The 19,917-nt window shown below is 34.0% G+C and overlaps 1 protein-coding gene across 1 annotated transcript in view; it reads right to left on the reverse strand.

Annotated features, from left to right (window-relative positions):
* Positions 1–3,626: 3,626 nt before the first annotated feature.
* Positions 3,627–19,917, reverse strand: part of LOC124359028 (alpha-2 adrenergic receptor) — a 471,365-nt gene continuing 455,074 nt past the window's right edge. Inside the window, exon 5 of the mRNA XM_046811376.1 lies at positions 3,627–6,021. Within this exon, the coding sequence (XP_046667332.1) occupies positions 5,041–6,021 (981 nt within the window). The 3' untranslated portion in view covers positions 3,627–5,040. The remainder of the gene's footprint in view (positions 6,022–19,917) is intronic.

Below are 19,917 nucleotides of genomic sequence, written 5' to 3' on the forward strand. Positions count from 1 at the left end.
TATTTATGCACAGAGAATAAACGAGCTAAGTGAGATTAAGAAGTGTAATACAACGTATAAATTAAAGGCTAAATATGACTAGAAATTCGCACTCATTCGGTTACCTATATGACATGAAGATAGTTAAGTGCTGATAAGTTAGCGTTTGTTGGCTTTACATTCAATTTTAATCCCATATTATTATTTTCTAGTGCGCTCAATCATTTGATTGACTCATGACCATTGGAGAGTGCAATTAGTAAAAAAAAACATTTTCTTCTGAACCTTTTTGGATACATTCTTCTCTCCTCATGGATACTGGCCTGTACGAGAATCTTATCAGTGTCTGTACAGTACTAGGGTGACAGTACTGACCACTTTGAAATTAACAATTACTTAAAAATATCTTTACATAACTTGCATAAAGTAGTTTTTTTTTTAAATAATTCCACAAAATATTTCTCATTAAATTTATATTACGAATCAAATTCTTTTCTAGACTTTTAAGACTGATACTGAATTTGAAACTTCGCTCAACCAGTCACTATTACCTCACTTTTGACATATGGTTCTATAAGTTAGTGTCATAAAATTAAATTTTATAAGTTCTAAATGAATTCACGAAGTTAAAAGTATTCAATTCTTCATAACACACCCAATTGGCTTACTTTATAATACAATAGAATAAAATGTCGATATAAGCATACCACTTTCGTAACCTAAACTTTTATAATGTATATTTTTTGTCTCACATCTATTTATTTCTTTTCCAATTTATTTTGTTTCTAACTGTACAAAAATGCGCTTGGCAATAAATTTTAGACATGCACCGATGAAAAGAGTACAATATTTAACTGGGATTCAATTCTGGATTGAGCTACAATGTACATAAACACTGAACATAATTATTGTCAGATATACTTCAATTTCCTATATGTCCAATAATGCAGTTATCATTGAAAGAAAACTAAACTCACAGTAATGTTTTTTAGCCAGGGGTGTAGGCTACTACATGACCTTGAAGGTATGTCGCCCTCAACTTTCGATAAAATTTTTAAAGTACAAACAACACCAACAGTATAAAAGTCAATGGTTAACAACATTTAGACATTTTGTTTACTAATACCAAACGTAGACATGTTAATAATGTGGAAGACAGCCCTATGTACATAGTAATAAACGAAGACGAGTAGGAATAATATATGCGTTATTTACACATACAGTACATAGTCACACTTAAACACACACACTACAGTATTATACAGTAAGGCATTTAACTTTTGTTCTTTTCAAATTGTAGGATATATCCTGATGTGAAAACCATGCTGTACAAAAATAAAGTCGGATTTATCTCAAACAAGTAAAACGTATATAAATATAAGTTTAGTAATGTCAACTGATTGTTCTAGCATTGCTTTTGCACGTTCGAAAAGGAATGTAGCTACTTAATTACAAGAGAAAGTAACCATTTTATTTTACCTATAGTGCAGTAAACCAGCTTACCACATATGGTAATTACAACTCTCTCATTATATTTTAATGTAAATATAACAGTTTCGTAATTGGAACACTAGGAACTAATGATAATAATTTTCATTACAATTCAAAAATAGAACATTTCCACGACAAAACAATGTAGTATAAAATAGAAACATTTTGTTCAATCAGCAAAGGAGGTTTTCGGTAACTTTAAATCATGCTTTTCTTTGAATATTTTTTGAATATATTGTACTTTAATGTCTTATATCTATTTTCACTTTTGTCTCTTTCATTCAAAACAGATATATCTCTTTCTTTTTAAGGACTAAAATAAGTTTTAAATTTCTTACATCCGTATAACACTTAACATGCGCTGATATATTATTTAAGATTTTTACGCAATTGTAATTAAAAACTCCTTATATTAAATATAAATAACTAAACGTAATCGTATCTAAATAAAATTAATGCCATTAACTTAAATATAGTACCTTAATTAACATCTAACTGTTTTCATCTGATTTCGACCTTTTTGCATTCAATACTTAATTTTACATTAGGATGGAGTTTGTTATTGTTGAATAGTAACATGTTTTTAGATTTGAGACCTTAATTTAACGATTAATATATTGCATACAGAATCATAATAAACGTTAAAAAGGAATAAAATGTATAAAATTATTTTATACCATAGCAGGGAAACAATATGGAACTGATTTTTACCAAACAAATATTACTGACTAGAGTATTTAAATTATATTGGGCATAACACACCGTGTATACTTACACTTTTTATAAAATAAATGCAGTTTTGTCATTAAACATGGTACGCTAAAATAAAGTATTTTCTATGTACACACACATAATCAATAGTAACTGTATACTATATATACTTCGTGGATTACGTTTGGATCTAGTTTAAATAATGGTGATCTACATTTGACATCGATTAATCAGTGGCCAACATTAAAACACTTCCAGTACTCTTAAAGGCGTGAATATAATTTTAAAATACTTTTACACTTATTTTTATAATCGAAATCGGAAGTGCTCACGTTGTATTGAATATAATGTATCAGTGGCTTAACATCATGAAAGTCAACGAGCACAGATATAATGCACAGAATGTAACAATTTTGGAATGGTTTATATTTAATTTAGTATCTTAAATAAATTTTGATTACTTTTAATTGTACTATGTAGCTGCATTTAATAGTGACCTAATGGCATTTAATTTATTTTAACTGTTTTGTAGAAACCAAATGTAGTTACTAAAATTTACCAACTCTATCATAGTTGAATGATGAGGACCCCTCGGATCACAGACAGACTATTTTATTAGATTTCCTAATGCGGATTATATAATGGGGAACGTAATCCAACGCATAATAATCTATCCAAAAGTTAACGTATTTAATATCTGAAAATTGCTGCAATATTCTTATATGAACAAGAATATGATTGCTAATAGCGAGGAACGTGAGGGGATTTCCTGTAGAAAACTGTTATAGTAACATATTTGTGACAAGATTCACAGAGAAAGAATCCCGTGATTCAAGAAAACTTGTAGCCTTACTTGTGGATAACAGGTACCACTTCTGTTCATAATACCTGTTTATAACGTTTAACACAGTAAATCCACATGATTTATAAAGTTAATGAATTTTTCGTTCTTTCAAAAACTTAGACTAAATCTGTCAGAATATATTAGTTTTTGTTGTAATGTTTTATAAGTTAATATTATATGTTTTATTTGTATTATTTTCAATAGTAACTAAATTATTTTTTAAGATGTTCAACTTATAACATACATGATATATTTATTTGATTACATATACGCGTAATAAACCTGTAGCTGAATGATTTTGCAATTCTTAAACACAGTAAAATTGTTCTACAACGACCCCAACTGTTGTTCAGCATAGATTATATGACTATAAATAATGTAGATGGATTGAAATTCAAAGTCTATAAAGTAGGCTTACGTTCCAGTCAGTTTATGTACAGCGATTGTTTTAAAAACACCACATATAGTACAATCTGTTTGAATTATTGTTAAAATAATTATATATTTAAATTTAAAAATATTAAGAAAATGAAATATTAGGTACTACGAGTTATTTCTTGTCACAATATCATTTGGGAGTTTTAAAGAACTTGCACCCATATACGTTTCAAAATTTAATTAACAGAACTCTAATAAAATGGGTTTAAAGACATTACAAAAATTTTACCCTTATAAATACTTTGTTTAAATGGTTAAAATAATGTTTAGTAAAAGCTTTAACACAATCTGATGCCTGATAATCAGACTGAACTGAATAGTGTAAATTTATAAGTTGTTCATTATTTCTGGTAAATTAAAATGACAAGCGGGGGGGGGGAGGGGGTACGTATTTTGCCCTTTCAGTGGATTAGCTTAAATATTTTACCATAGTTTATTTATTTATTTATACTAGTCGTTCATAAATTTAAATTTTGAGCAAAATAAAAGTGTGGATTTTAATTTACGCATAGATTTGATTAAGAAGGTCAACATTACAAAACCTAATACTTTATTTAAGTGTTATCAATGATACATCACCAAAAAGATATATTCCATTAGTATTCTGCGGAAATTTCAATTCATGCAATAACCTATGCTTCTAATAAATTGTAAATGATTCAGTAGCGTAATTAGGAATTAATTGTCTTTAGTAGCAGGAGGGAGGAATAAAACTGATTGATTGGTGTAGAGGGGGGAGGGAGTGTGATAGCATTCTCCCAGAAAAAAGTAAAGACACTTTCGTTCTCTCAAATTTGATATTAGTAATTTTATTCTATTGTATATTAATTATATCATAAACAATTTTCTTAATAATCAGCAAAACTCTAATCACTGTGTGTTTTTAATTCAATAAACGGGCAACTTTCATTTCCAGGCCTAGCTTTAATTGCATAGACGCACTGCCCATAGATTAATTTAGTTATACAAAATTGATCTTAAAAGGTTGTGTATTAAAAGAGTATATTTCCATTTGCTTTTATAAACAATATTTGTAGTAAATAAATTTATAAGGATAGTATATCATTGGAGGATATTTTGCAAACGATAGCATTTAACTTCACTAGTGACAAATAAAAAGATTTTTCTAAAACGAAGATGATTCAAATTTGGTTTTGGTGGTGTAAATGTTTATCATGTAGCCAGTCACAAAAAGTGCAGATTTTACAATACAACAAAGTTATTTCACGTCATTAAATATTTATACAACGATAGAAAGAGATGAAAATAAATTTAAAATAATGTACAATATTTCACTTATAAAATAGGTTCACGCGACATATGTCGTACATAACTAAACATGACTTTTCTGAAATACATAGAAACAATATTATGCAGCACATTATTTACTTTTATTGTTAGATCCAAGTTATAAAAATATATTTATATAATAAAATCACCCACACTTTGAAATAAAAGTTCACTGAAAACGCGGTACAAAAGAAGTACGCTTCTACGCTAAGTACAACTAAACAAATCTTTACAGACTTAGCTCGGGAAGAGAGGTTTGTTTGTGGCCTAGTGTAGGAGCACGGACATCACTTGAACAGGATCCTACGGAAAGCTCTGCGGAAGTCCTTGTTGAAGATGGTATAGATGACAGGGTTGAGCGCAGAGTTCATGTATCCGAGCCAGAACGCAATAGAGAACGCCTGCGGAGGGATATCACACACACTGCAGATCGGAGTGAGAATGTACAAGAAGAAGAACGGCAGCCAACAGGCTATAAAAGAGCCCATTATGAGTCCCAGAATCAATGTAGCTCTCTTCTCCTTCTTCCTAGCGATTCTTCTCTTCTCGCGTTCCGGATCCCTCGGTTTTTGTATCCGCGGCACTTCCTGAACACTGATGTCCTGCTGTGACGTTATCTTGCCCATGTCTATCGTCTCTCTCTTCGCTTTAGATGAGGACTTCATCCTGCCGAAGATCGGCTTACAGAAACGTAACTTTAGGGGCTTCACTACCGCGCACCTCTGCACCACTCCTGAGTCCGAGGAGGAGGGGTCGAACTCCGACACCATGTCCGTGTCGATGCCGACGCTGGGCGCCCGGCACCGGCCCATCGCCGCGAGGTCCCCGTTCACGGAGAGGGTTGACCCCTTGAACTGTGCGGATTGCGCCTTAAGGCTACCCACTTTCAGAGTGTCCTTCGGTGGATCCCCGCCCCCGGGATCCTGAGGACCCTCTGCATTGTCACTCGTACTGATGTCCGAGGCGAAGTCACAGGTCACTATCGGGATCGCGACCGGTTTCGACTCCAGGGTGACCGCTATGGGGGAGTTGTTGGAGTTGCGGTCCACTGGACTCTGCACTGACTGCATGGTCGGCACGGGGTTGCTGAAACTGGTGCACTTCTGGTCCTCCTGAGAGGGCTTTGGTCTCTGTGGCTTACGGATGCCTCGGCGAGCCCGCGCCTTGGCTGCGTAGTAGATGCGGATGTAGACGAACACCATGATGCAGCTGGGTATGTAGAAAGAGCCCATGGCCGAGTAGAGGACGTATCCTATGTCTTTGCTCAACTGTAACAAAATAAACCTATATTAGTATTAAATAAGTAGTTAAAAACCTATTATGGATATTAAGAATCTGCATAAAACTTATACATCCCGAAGATAGTAAAAGTTTATGTAAATCAAAAGTTTTTAATAACCATGAAACTGTAGTTCAGTACTTCACCTTGCCAACCGTTCCCTTCAACAGCAAGTACCATATATAGGTGAAAGGTTATGTTTTGGTAATCGCAATATACTCGTATATAAGTTTTCATTGAGCATAACGTATAAAGGCATAAGATAATAAGATTTATGCTGACGCTAACGAACGTCGGATGAGTGAATGAATACAAAATATACAAGATGATATTAGTAAGCTATCGTGGAAAGATAGATGGATTAATAATTTATTATATTTGCAAAGTAAACGTTCTACAACAATTGAAAAAAGTATATATTAAAATAAAACAATATTATATGAGCTTACGCTTTGAAAAATATGATATTGTTATAATTAATTTAAAATGACGAAACAGGTGTGTTTCTACAACACAGATCAAAACTGCCAAAGGACTATTAAATAGTAAACATTAAAGGGGACTTCTCTTCTGCCGGTAGAAACATGCCGGGTAGAGGAGAAGTTAAACGATTTTTAAAATGCCCTGATTGAATATGCAGATTTTGGTGATAGGACAAGGATCGCTCCAAATCCTAATGGAGTTATTCTTAACTAAAATAGGAGGTGTGGCTAGAAGGTAGGTGGATTGTTATTGGTTTAGCCTCAGAACGAACACAATAAGGATGAATATCGTACGGCATGTCACGTAACTCCTTCCACCCCTCATTCTGTTTCGTCTGGCTCTCGTACTTCTTCTGCCCGTAGCTGATCATTTTCCGTAACCCTGTTCATGACTCCCATCGCTTTTTCATTTACTCCTTAAGCAATCACAAATCCTGTTCCTTTCAAAGCTGACTCGGCTTTAGTGAAACAAGCAGTATTCACCCCGACTGTAAGATCTAAGACAGCGATGCTGTGTTTGGACATAAAAATCTTCACTGACCAAACTTTGTAAGCTGGAGCATTATTCTGGTTGAATACCTATGACTTTTCCCCCACAAATCATTCTGTTTTCCTCTTACACGTTCACGTAGGACAGTCAGGACGATAATGTAGTAATTCTGACTATGTGTCTGTAATATATTCGACCACGATTACCGATATTTTCAATATTAGCATCATAATGTTTTTTGATTACGTGTATCGTCACTCGTGTCTTCATGGCCATCTTTAAATCGTTTAAACCACTCAAACACTTTTATTCATGGTAAATAGACCACCATGGATCCATTGTGGATGGTGTTGGTAGTGGTGAGTGTAAACTTGGTGTAACATTATAGAGTCACACACTGAGTGTAAACTTGGTGTAACATTATAGCGATGTGTGTGACTCTATAATGTTACACCAAGTTTACACTTGCAATTTTAAAAATAAATTTGAAGTACACACACCATTCTTTCTGGATACTCAACATGTTTTCCGACGCAGAAAAAAAGATTAACTGTTTCTAACTGGCGCTACGCGCGGAATAAGTACAGGAGCCAGACGAACACGAGGAGGAGTGGGGAGAGTCACGTGATCGGACGTGCGATACTCAGCCTTATTGTGTTCGTTCTGTGGCTCCGCCAGTACAAATCTGGTTATTTTCTAGCCACACCTCGAACACGTACATAAATTAATAAAATTCACAGGAAAAGGAAATATATATATATATATATATATATATATATATATATATATATATAGTACACACGTATAATTTAAAAAAATTTACTTTTTGTACAATGCATCACATTAAAACATTCCCCCGCTATTTTTAAAAGCATTATAACAAGACTGATGGGGACAGAGCAATTGCAAGTTGTAGCTCCATTTGTATCCTGCCAGGGTCTGGCGCCATATATTACACTTACCGTGTCATTAACTCAAAAAAGAAAACGGTTCATTTCGTTTGTTTCTGATGAAAGTTCTCCATAATTCTAGAGTTTGCATTCTTTGTTCTAAAAACAGTAGTAGAACATTATTTTTTAGGTTTTCCATTTTCTTTTACTTGGAAACACGTAAAATTTTTCAAGTACAGACTTGTAGTACAGCATTTAAAACTTCTCATGGCCTTAGCCCTGACCATTTACACCATCATAAATTACACACGAATCTGTTCAGATTATCCAAAATAATTGAAATGGCAATCATGGCGGCTGTTTAAAATCAGTCCATATATTTCGAAAACTTATGAGGATATATCGTTACAGTGGATGGATTTTGTACTAGTATACATTTTTGGCAGCAATGAAGAAACATAAGGATTACTTGGCCTTCGCCCGACATGAAAATTAACACTGTTGTTTCAAGTTATCGAAGATAGTAATACTAGTGTTATAGAGGTTCTTTGAAGTCCACTTTTCTCGAAAGCAAAATAAGTTTTTCTTGAAAATTTTATTTATAGATTGAATTCTTTTGATTATGTGCAAGGTAAAAGTACGTTATGCCACGAGTCTCAGGTTGCCTGCAGAACTTCAAGTCAGTAACTCATTTCGTTACAAGATGACACATTCACCTTTTCAATAATAAAATGTAACCATACAATAATTGAGTACGTGTTGAGATAGTTGGGCTACATATGTTAACATGTCACATGTTAAAATCTCTGGTACACGAGGTAAATGTACAAGAGATTGGTAAGTTTGTTTATAAATGTATTTATTTTGCTAATTTAAATTTGTCTTGGTTACCTTATAAGACCAATTTAAAAATATTCACGCAAAATTTCAACTCTATACGGCATTTTTTCAATTGTCGTGCGGACAGACAAACAGAGAGAAAACGTTGTCAGCCCCTCCATAAAAAATGTTACTTCGAGAAAAAATTTTACTTCGTAATTATAAGTTCTAAATGATATGTATATAGTAAGGGGGAAACTGTAGTGTGACAATATTTTCTTTGAATCAAATTACCGAATTTACTCTGGTTTTCGGACAACACCGAAACCACTTGACAAGTAATAATTAATTGTGGTTTAGAAGCAGTCCTGTGGTTTGCACATAGTCTGCTTTCCCACTCATGAATTTACCGGTGATAATCTGTATACACTTTCATATGGATCTATACAACTTATGTTATATGGCTAGTTTTGTATTATCTGGTGTCCACTATTTTGGAAGATTTTTCCTTACCGGGAACCTAAAAGAATACATTAATAGAAAGAACAGACTTTGTATGATTTACTGTAAAAATTACGTCACTATTATGATCGGTTCTTGTTTTCTGCTTACCAAAAGCAAGCGACTTCGGCGAGAAGGAGGCCACTCTGTAACTTGCCTAGTATTCTTTATTAGGTGTATAAGTAGGTAAATATACATAGTATGTATTATGAAGATTAAAACTTGACAAGCACTCACGTTATCTGAGCTTGAATTACTTATCCCGTCCAACGTGATCTGACGTCGGGAATGTTGGATGATATGTGTTTCCCCGCTCTTCTTACAAAACAAATCCCTCGAAAAAAAGCTGAGATTACATGAAATATCTTTGAATCTGGTACTAATAGTAACATATTTATGATAACCTAACCTAAATCTAATTATACCGCGTAATAACAAGTAGTAGGCAGGGACAGAGTGGCATCCTTCCAACTCCTCCATAAGTATTTTGGCCTCCGATAATTCCTTTATGTGTTTCCTGTGCTTTAATCTTGTTTTTTAAGTTTATATTATTCATTTTATGTATACCTTTATTGGTGCGACTGTTAACTAGGCATCATTATAATGTGTGTACCACAATATTCTTAAGCATCCTTCGTTAGGAATGGGAATTGAGAGATATCCTTATCTACATATAGGTCTCATTTTACTATACCAGGCCAGGAAACTCTTAGGTCCGCACTGCGTTATAATTGAAGTTACTATAGAGCAGTTGGTTTGGGGACTTCTGATCTTAAGGGATAATCTCGGCACTTTACTGTCATTAGGAAAAAATACAATTGCTACACTACATCATGTTTTCCTACATTAAATAAAAACCGTAACAGTGAACTTGTTGGAAGACCTTCTCGCCTCGAACAGTCTGCAAATAACTTTGAGGTAATTATTGTTAACAAAACTGAGTTGAAATCTTATCTCATCATCTCATACAAGAGAGGAAGTTTGATGTTTCTCTAGAGTGCCACGGAAAATCTCAATTATTTTACACGAAGTAGGAGTAGGCCACACCTTGTGTTACGTAACAAGCTCGAGATGTCCTGCGGGCAGGTAGATAGTCTAACAATTGTTCCACAATCCCTCCCTCAATCTTCGAGTTATAGGAGATTGTGTCGACCTACAAACCACACACACACTAAGAATCTAATACACTAGTAAATTCCATGGTCCGACATGCACAATCATAGAACTTTTACTTTTCTGTAGAGAAATAGAGTTTCATGGAAAATTTATTGTCTACGGAAGAGATCTGTCCCATGATGTATTGACACATTCACATTTATTCATTACGTTAGGTTTCATCACAGGGTTAAAATAAGAAATAAAAGTTACGCTGTGCTAAGGAGTGTACCACAACATAAGAGTGGGCTGTAATATAATTTTTACCGGCTTCCACTCAATCACTTTTCTTATGCTATTTGAATACAATTTACATGCTCAGATCTCATATGATTAAGCTCAGTTTGTGTACAAAATTTGATTAATTCTGCGATTTTCTCTTTTGCCCTAGTTTCCCATAGAAAAATGTATTCGCTCACACTCAACCAAATTGTATAAAGTGACATGCACTACTATTGAACTCAATGTAGGCTATATATTGAATTCCTATAGGAATGAAGCTTCATGAAACATTTTAAGCCTATAAGCAATCACATTTTCAAGTTCTCATGCGGACAGCCATATAGACAGCAATAAAAATCATCCTTTTTTCGAGTTATAGACTGTTAATGAGTTAACAAGAGACATGAGTAATCGTTAATGAGAGTAACCCTAGGTTGATATCCCTACGGTAAAGGTTTCATACAATTACCGTAATGTAGTAAATTATCCTGTTATTACATGTTTTGGCTTATGGTGTAACAGGATCTTCTACAGTATATGGGATCTTCTACAAAGCTTAGTGTGGAATCCTTCTTCGTCAGTGAGATCCTGGGATGTGAGGACAACAGGTAGTAATCCCTAAATCCATGCGTAATCCCATATAACTCCTAAGGACAAATGTGCATCTGCATAGCTTTTCAGAAGGACGTAACATCGTCAGAGGTTATTTTATTGCTACGCGTTCCAGATACGTGTTACAGCTATAGAGATTATTCAATGATCGTTTCAAGGATAAAATTCATATTTCATCCTTATTCTAAAGTAATCTAATATAACCTAATAGGAATAATTCTGTAATCAAATTTGTTTTACGGTGAAAATACGTAGATTCTTTAAGCATAATCACAGTTTTCTTCACAGTTCTTGAAGTCTAAGAACTTCCTACGATAGCCTGAAAGTTCGTGTACAAAATAGCATTATTGAGAATCATTGGATTACGAATACTCCCAGAAACCATGAAGCTATTTCGTTTATTACAAATTTTAACGTCTCATATTTTATCTCTCATAAGTTACTAACATTGGTAATAATATTCCTATATTACCACTTATCAAATAATAAAATCATCTAATCTGTTAAAAATTGTGATGTATTTTTAATATTTTATTTAATATTATGAATTTATATGAGTTTTTCATCTTCTTTGATTGTTGTAACAGTTTCTGTTGTATTGAAGTGGTTAGGTTTTACCTATAAAATGGGTGTGGTCGAAACTTAGGTACATAATGAAAACTTGTAGTCATTACATGGAATTTTAACGCAAAGAATAACACTATGCTCTTACAACCACCAGTTTACATGTAAACAGTTTGTGTTAGGTCCCGTTCAACCTAGTTTGCAGTTATTTGTTACGTTAGTTTACCACCTGAGGAAGAGTTCAAATTGAAGATCTCGAAACGTTGTCAAGCAGTGTGTTGTTTGACAGATGTGTGTGTTGTGTTGTGTTATCGCTCTCACAGATTCCCCAACTTCGTAATCAAACTTTAAACAGAGTAGGTTCTGCTGTCATACTTCGCTTTTTATTATTTATAAATCATGAAATGTTAAAACAGTTTTAGATGGTTACTTTTATATTTACTTTGTATCTGCTTATTTAAATTCTCTACAGAAAGAAATACAAATTGGGTGCCAATTGTAAGAAGTTCACCTTTAATAAAAGAAAGCATCGTAGGGTAGAGCAACTTAACTTAATATTGCCAGACAAATCCTTTAACAATTTCACATCTAAATTAGAAACAATAAAACGTCTCTAGTAGACTCTAAAAGATGTGGCACCGGAATTTAGGTTACCGCCCGGGAAGGCAGATACGCTGTGACAGAGCGTGTATGGCCGATGTAATTCGGGTGGACTGCGTCACAGCCTATTACAGCAACAAGCGTGTCGCCATACTCTGTTGTGTGTCCTAACCGTGGAAACAATAGCAATGTGTAATATATCGCGACAACTATGAAATCGTATAGAATACAGTAGCTGATACAGATGTTGTAGATTGCTAATTCTAAACTCATTCGTTTTATAACTTTTTGTAATTAATATTATTAGGGTTACCTTTATAGTTAATATCAGGAACCCAAACCTTTTTTTGAACATTTTATTTTACAAACATTTAAATAAGCTACAAGCAAAACATAAAATATTTTGAAAAATAATAGAATTTTAAACGGAAGTTAAATTTGTAGTGAAATGGTTGTATTTTTATCAGTCTTCTCTACTTAATATTTATTATTTTAATTTTGTTTCAATTGGGTTTTCCTTGTTTTTCGATTGATATATAGATTAAGTTTTTAGCATCTTTGCTATAATTGTTTGTAATAACGTTGATAAATATACAATTCTTGTTTTGTGTTTAAGTTATCTTCTTTTGATCAATATTTAAAATTTCCATGTTCTTTTCAATATTTTTTGTATATATGTTCAGCTAAATTTTATTTTATTTTTGACCACTTATTTGATTTGAATGATTATATATAATATTTAAACCTTTTACTAAAACTTCTGCCAGGTTTCCAATGTAATTGCGTGTATTGTCACGTGTTTAAGAAAATAAAATGTGTAAGGAAAGGGTTTTAGTTTCGTATTGTTTATATTAATTGTTACTTAAAACCTATTGTACAGTATTGATTAAAACAGTGCTTTAATTGTGATTTTTTTATATATTTAAAAACATGAAATTCTATACTTAAAGTTGGTAAAACTATAATTTTTAATCATTGGAATGCTTCACTCCTCATGGGGTTTTCCTCAGCGAGTCAACTAAAACCATACATGGAAGCATAGTTATATACAGTTAGTTATACATACTGGTAATGCAATTATTTTATTTAAACTATACGTTTCAGGTTGATGATAAAATATTATCCAATAAGTTTATAAAGATTTTACACATTAGCCTATCGTGTACCCCGTCGGGCGAACGTATGTTTAATTTTTGTAAGTAAATTAATTTTTATGGTAACACTTGGAGTATAAGTTTAAAAGAGCACATTGAATGTTTTTTAATTCGAACCCTAAACACATTTCTATTGTACAAAGACGTTTTAACATTTTCAAAACTGTTATTGAAAAGTTCGACGACCACTGTATTAAAAGTGATCCACAAATGGTAATAAATTTATCTTTCGTACCACTAAACAACAATATACGTTTGTTGTTCGCCCGCCAAGCGGAACTATAACTAGTTGTAGTTGCAGTTGTAGTTGTAGTAGTTGTACTATCGCGGCGCCACGGCGTAGTACGAGGAAGCGAGCAGATATACTACTGTAGTTCTATCAGTGATATGTTCAGACTTAAGATCAATATCACACAATCTACTGACGTCATTCGCACCTTCCCACCCAGTGGCAAAACTGCACGGATCTGCAAGGGGATTAGCATTAAGCTATTTACTTCTACAGCACCACTGCTTCCAACTGCTCAAAACATAAAGTCCCTCGCTACAACTAAAATGCAAGCAATATAAATATATAAACTGTTAAGTTATGTGTACCCCCAAAAAGCCTATGCTTTATTGTATGATTAACTTACAGTAGCTTGGATTCTGTGTTTGACATTCATTTATCAGTTTTTGAGATACAGCGTAACATAATGACTTATCTCTAAGTACACATTGGATAAGCACACAACTGTCACACGCATGCATTGTCATTTATTAAAATGAACAAAACAATGCAATAATTTATTTATTGCCTTGTTGTTACATTAATATTCGTTAAATTGCTAAGTAGCTAGGCTTGAATTTAAATGTATTAATTAGGTTACACTATGTTTTAAAAACAGTATTTATATTTTCAAAAACAGGAAAAATCCTGTTTCCTTCATTATATTTTCCCATATACAATATTGCATATGTCACATTTAGCCTAATTCAATGTTTTGTTACTATTACTGTTTTCAGTATGTTATTGCATTACATATTGGATAGTTACTAAGATATCAGATTTATTTTTCAGGCTGAAATGCTGTAAGAAATTAGTTTTGTTTTACGTAAAAATGGTGGAACCATAGAAAATAATTAATAAAATATTAAGTTGCGATATAAAATTTGTTATAAATCAATTTGTGATATTAAAAACACGATGTGTGAGTTTGTTGCCTTTTTCTAGATAACCATTTAAATTATGTTGTGTTTCCCTTAATATTTAAATAAGTCATTGTGAACGTCCAATTTGAATAAGCAAAACTGATAGTAAATAATGTATATTAGGGTTTTTTGTTCTCTTAGGACAAGAAGCTTACATATTGCACGTAGACCTATAAGGATCTTTGCGCTACTTTTGGAGTGACAGGATATTTTGGATGGGTAAGGTTTGGGGTATGGTCAACCTCCTGTTCAGATCCATCAGAAAGAATTTAGGGCACTAATCTCAAGTCATGTCCCCTAAGAAGAAGGCAAAGCCAGTTCTGAACCAGCCTCTCCAGTCAAAGCAGGCAGGGGGTGGCACACTCTTATGTCTAGACTGACAAGAACCATTAACACTTAGGGATCGAATCCCACTAACTTAAATATTCATGTCCAAAAGTAGACTAAACCTATCGAATTACGACTTGCATCCCAGAATCTATATATTTGTGGTTAATGATGTGCCGCTCCTGGACATTCATAAGGTTGCCCAGGCTTAAGTGATACATTGGTTTTGGCTGTACCCAGTGTGGGTTGAACTGCAAGTTATAAACCAGCAAGAAGTGAACCCTCCTAGTGAAAATAATTTTGTTTATGGTGAGAAAATACTCCTGCCTCCAATAAAGCCAAGACTCATTTCATTTTAAATTACCTCCTCATATATAGTGAAGACTAAAAAAAACTTAATAATTTTTATTTATAATGAACTTTTAATGTTTATCATCCGAGGTAAACCTAGAAACCGAAAAAGTAGTTAAATCTTACAGAAACCCCATGTTCTACGAAATGAATATCGAACTCTACCTCATCAGCATAATATTCGGGCGGGCGAAGGACCTTACTGTGGGCCAGACCGCATTTCTGCCCCGTGGCTCAGACCACAATTAATTCCGCGTGATAAATGCACCAGACTTGCGTGTGGCCACGGTCTGAGGGGGTGGGGATGGGTGGCGGTCATGACGTCACGGCCGGGGTGTTATATTGATCTGGCCGCTACGTCATCAGCCTCAGTGCTTTCCGGGATGTTGTAACGAGTCCTTGGGGCCCGATGCATTACCTAGGAACATTTCCACTACGAAAAGGTTGCATATAAGCTGTACTGTTTTGTCTCTTCTGAGTCGAGCAATTCTTATTCGTGTACATTTTCTTTTCTTAGTTCAATCGACTCTCTCAGCATTCAAAACTGGAGTTTCACTTATGAATTGTCATTTACAATTTAAAATATTAGGCTCAAAACTTCACCCTTATAGCCTAGGAGCTAAAAATAAATTGCATTACAAAACAGCTTAGATTTTCTTGTAATTAGAGTCATTTTCCTTAAGAACTAAAGTGATCGCCAGCATCGCTACTTTTTTAAATCAAAATGGAAAGGTATAAAGAGGGTTAAATGGAAAGCGATACATTTTCTCCGATCATATTTTTCTCAACTTTGCACACTTCTTAGCAGAGACGTGAATGTTAAAAGCAACGCAAGCTAAGGGTCTCTAATACAGACCTTTACGTTGGGTAGTTTCAGAATCTACTTTTAAAAATCAAAATGAAAAGTATAAAAATGGTTATATTGAAAGCGATACGTTTTTCTCCTAACATATTTTTCTCAACTTTACAGACTTCTTAGCAGACTCGTGAATGTTAAAAGCAACGCAAGCTAAGGGTCTCCAATACAGACCTTTACATTGGGTGGTTTCACTCTCTTTACTTTTAAAAATCAAAATGAAAAGTATAATAATGGTTATATTGAAAGCGATACATTTTTCTCCTAACATATTTTTCTCAACTTTACAGACTTCTTAGCAGACACGTAAATGTTAATAGCAACGCCAGCTAAGGGGTCTCTCAAACAAACCCTTATATTGACAGCTTTGAATCTCTTTACTTTTAAAAATATAAATGGAAAGGTATAAAAAGGGTTATATGGAAAGCAATACATTTTCTCCGATCATGTTTTTCTCAACTTTACAGGCTTCTTAGCAGACACGTGAATGTTAAAAGCTACGCCAGTTAAGGGTCTCCCTTACAGACCCTTTCAGTGGCGGCTGTCAGTCTCTTTAAATTTCAAAATCAAAATGGTAGGTATAAAAAGGATTAAATTGGCAAGCGATACAATTTTATCCGATCATATTTTCCCAACTTTATACACTTCTTAGCAGACACGTTAAGAGCAATGCCAGCTAAGGGTCTCCAATACATACCCTTAAAGTGGCGGCTTGCGGTCCCTTTTTATCTGACAGTGATACAAACATTGTATATGTGTCTAACGTTCTGTTTTAATTCTATCAAGCTAAGAAAAATAGAATCAGGTAACAAATTTACGTTTCACAATTTTAATCCTTTCGATACCATCTAGATTTTACCTCCACCAAAATTGACGACCAATTTCTTGCTAAGGAAACATTCCTCTAACATTTCAAGAAAAACAGGTTTTCTGCTTTTACACTGGAAATTGGCTCTTGACTCCTAGAGTATTATTTAGAAACACAGTTTTAACAACCAGTCAAAAATATCGAGTGTTGCACTAGCTCATGTAATATCGAGTGTTGCACTAGCTCATGTAATATCGAGTGTTGCACTAGCTGATGTAATATCGAGTGCTGCACTAGCTGATGTAATATCGAGTGCTGCACTAGCTGATGTAATATCGAGTGTTGCACTAGCTCATGTAATATCGAGTGTTGCACTAGCTCATGTAATATCGAGTGTTGCACTAGCTCATGTAATATCGAGTGCATGCACTAGCTGATGTAATATCGAGTGCTGCACTAGCTCATGTAATATCGAGTGTTGCACTAGCTCATGTAATATCGAGTGTTGCACTAGCTCATGTAATATCGAGTGTTGCACTAGCTCATGTAATATCGAGTGTTGCACTAGCTCATGTAATATCGAGTGTTGCACTAGCTGATGTAATATCGAGTGCTGCACTAGCTCATGTAATATCGAGTGTTGCACTAGCTCATGTAATATCGAGTGTTGCACTAGCTCATGTAATATCGAGTGTTGCACTAGCTCATGTAATATCGAGTGTTGCACTAGCTGATGTAAGGTCTTAACTGAATTGGTACTTTCGGACATAATATTCTTTTCAGTTATCCAGAAACGGTTTGTACCTGAACATTAGTAACAATTAACTGAGTAATACTTAGCTACCTGATAAGTATCAGGTCACCATTGCGTACTCACTGCTTACTCCGAATTACTCATCTATTCTAAGGTGCAAACCAACTTATGTGAAAGAATAGTCTGAAGACTGATGCAATGGAAAATTAAATAGTTTAGTAGTAGCTAACCGAACGAGGTAATCAACCGAAGCTTCTTATTCCAAATTGGTCTTCATTGCGACTGATGCTAAATCATAAATAAACTAAAACTTGAATTGACCTTAATACATTCTGATAACGCACAGTAGCTGCGCATGAAATTCTATGCACTTTAAACTTTTTCTACGTTAAACTGACACCAAGTTATGAATAACTGGTGATTATTTGAAGATATTGGCTTAAGTATATTTTATTTTTGTTTTAAGATACAGGATTTCAGAGCTTTGAGTTCGGAAAAATACAGTTTCTATGATAGTCAATGAGAATTTCTGTGAAATATTGCATGGTGTTCGTTTGAATATCTTCTAAGATGTTAGCAGTTGTTGTGGATGAAGATTTTATAATCCCCAGTAGGATTCACTTCTGGTTGGTTTATTCCTGCCAATTGAACTTATAATGGGTACAGCAAAACCAATGTATCACTAATTGGAGTTGTCTAGATAATGAGTTGCAAGGCTAGATCGTTAGGTCTAGTCTACTGCGGGAGATTATTGTTGGAGTTAGTGTAGCTCCCTGAGTGTTATATGCAGTTGCTAGCGTAGACATAGGGTTGTGATTCCTTGACTGGAGAGGCTGGTACAGAGCTGACCTCTCCTTCATCCGAAGGGACATAACTGACATTTAGTGCCCTCCTCATGGATCTCGACAAGAGGCAGTCCCTATTCCCAAACTTACTCATCCTGAATATCATGTCACTCAGGAAGTAAGCGTACAGGTCGTTTTGGGACTAAATGCTATGCGAGGTTTGTCAGATCCTTTTCCTTAGGCAACAGAAAACTCAATTACTAGAAGTAATTATGTGTACCTCTGAAGTTCATAGTCTTTTATTACTGATAAACTTTTATATGACAAAATAGAGCGCGTTCAGTAGATTGAAACCAAATTATATGTAGTTATCATAAATATATTTTAGTGTTTCTGGTAAATTTCAACAGCTCATATTTTACGTAACACAATGTGGACCGACCAAACAGTAACATTTATAATACTAGGATTCCTAAAAGCATACCCTAAAATCTGAATTGCTGAACTAGTTTGTAGACTTAGGATTAATTTGGTAGTATACCTTCCGTAAACTAATGCTTTCCGTGTCAACCTTCCGTAAACTTGATACAATCCGGGTAAGTTCACTTTTTCCTTTCCTGCTCTACTCACTGAATTCTCTCAGTGGTCTGGAGTATTCTATTTTCATGGTCTTCAGCTTCTACAAAATATAAATTTTGTATCAATATTGCACTCATCATATTTCAGTTTTTGGGAGGAGGGGAGTTGCTGGTCTTATTGCTTTCCAAGAGCTTTATAAAACTATATTGGTATCTGTTGGATCATTTTTAATACTCTTTGAACTAGAAAAAAAACTCTCTGTGATCGCTTATTAACTTGTATTTACAGCCCCTTCCAGAGAGTTTGGGTGAATATTACTTATTTCTTATTTGTACACCCACTGTAATAATTCCTTCCTACATTTTCGAGGAAGTAAATCCCAAATATATTACATAAATATAATAACAGCTTTGAAAATTTAGTTGATTTTTTAAGCGAGTTTATAATACCTCAAATACATTTAAAAAGCTTTTGTCACTTGTGACATATGTAGTAAAAGTATAGGCCTATCAATACAATTGAAACTGCATAGTTTTATTTACAACTGAAAATTCTGATTTTACACAATTATTTGTAGTTGATTCGCCAAATTCCTTTTTTTAGTAAACTACGGACCCAAGTATAACTACGGAATGCATTGAAGTATTACTTTAAAAAGTCTAAATGCAATAAAATAACGTTTTCCCCATTTTATACTTTTTAAGCATTTGAAGCGATTCAGTTGGATCTTGCCTCATATTATTTT

This window comes from Homalodisca vitripennis, chromosome 4 (assembly GCF_021130785.1).
Source record: "Homalodisca vitripennis isolate AUS2020 chromosome 4, UT_GWSS_2.1, whole genome shotgun sequence".
Classification (NCBI taxonomy): Eukaryota; Metazoa; Arthropoda; class Insecta; order Hemiptera; family Cicadellidae; genus Homalodisca; species Homalodisca vitripennis.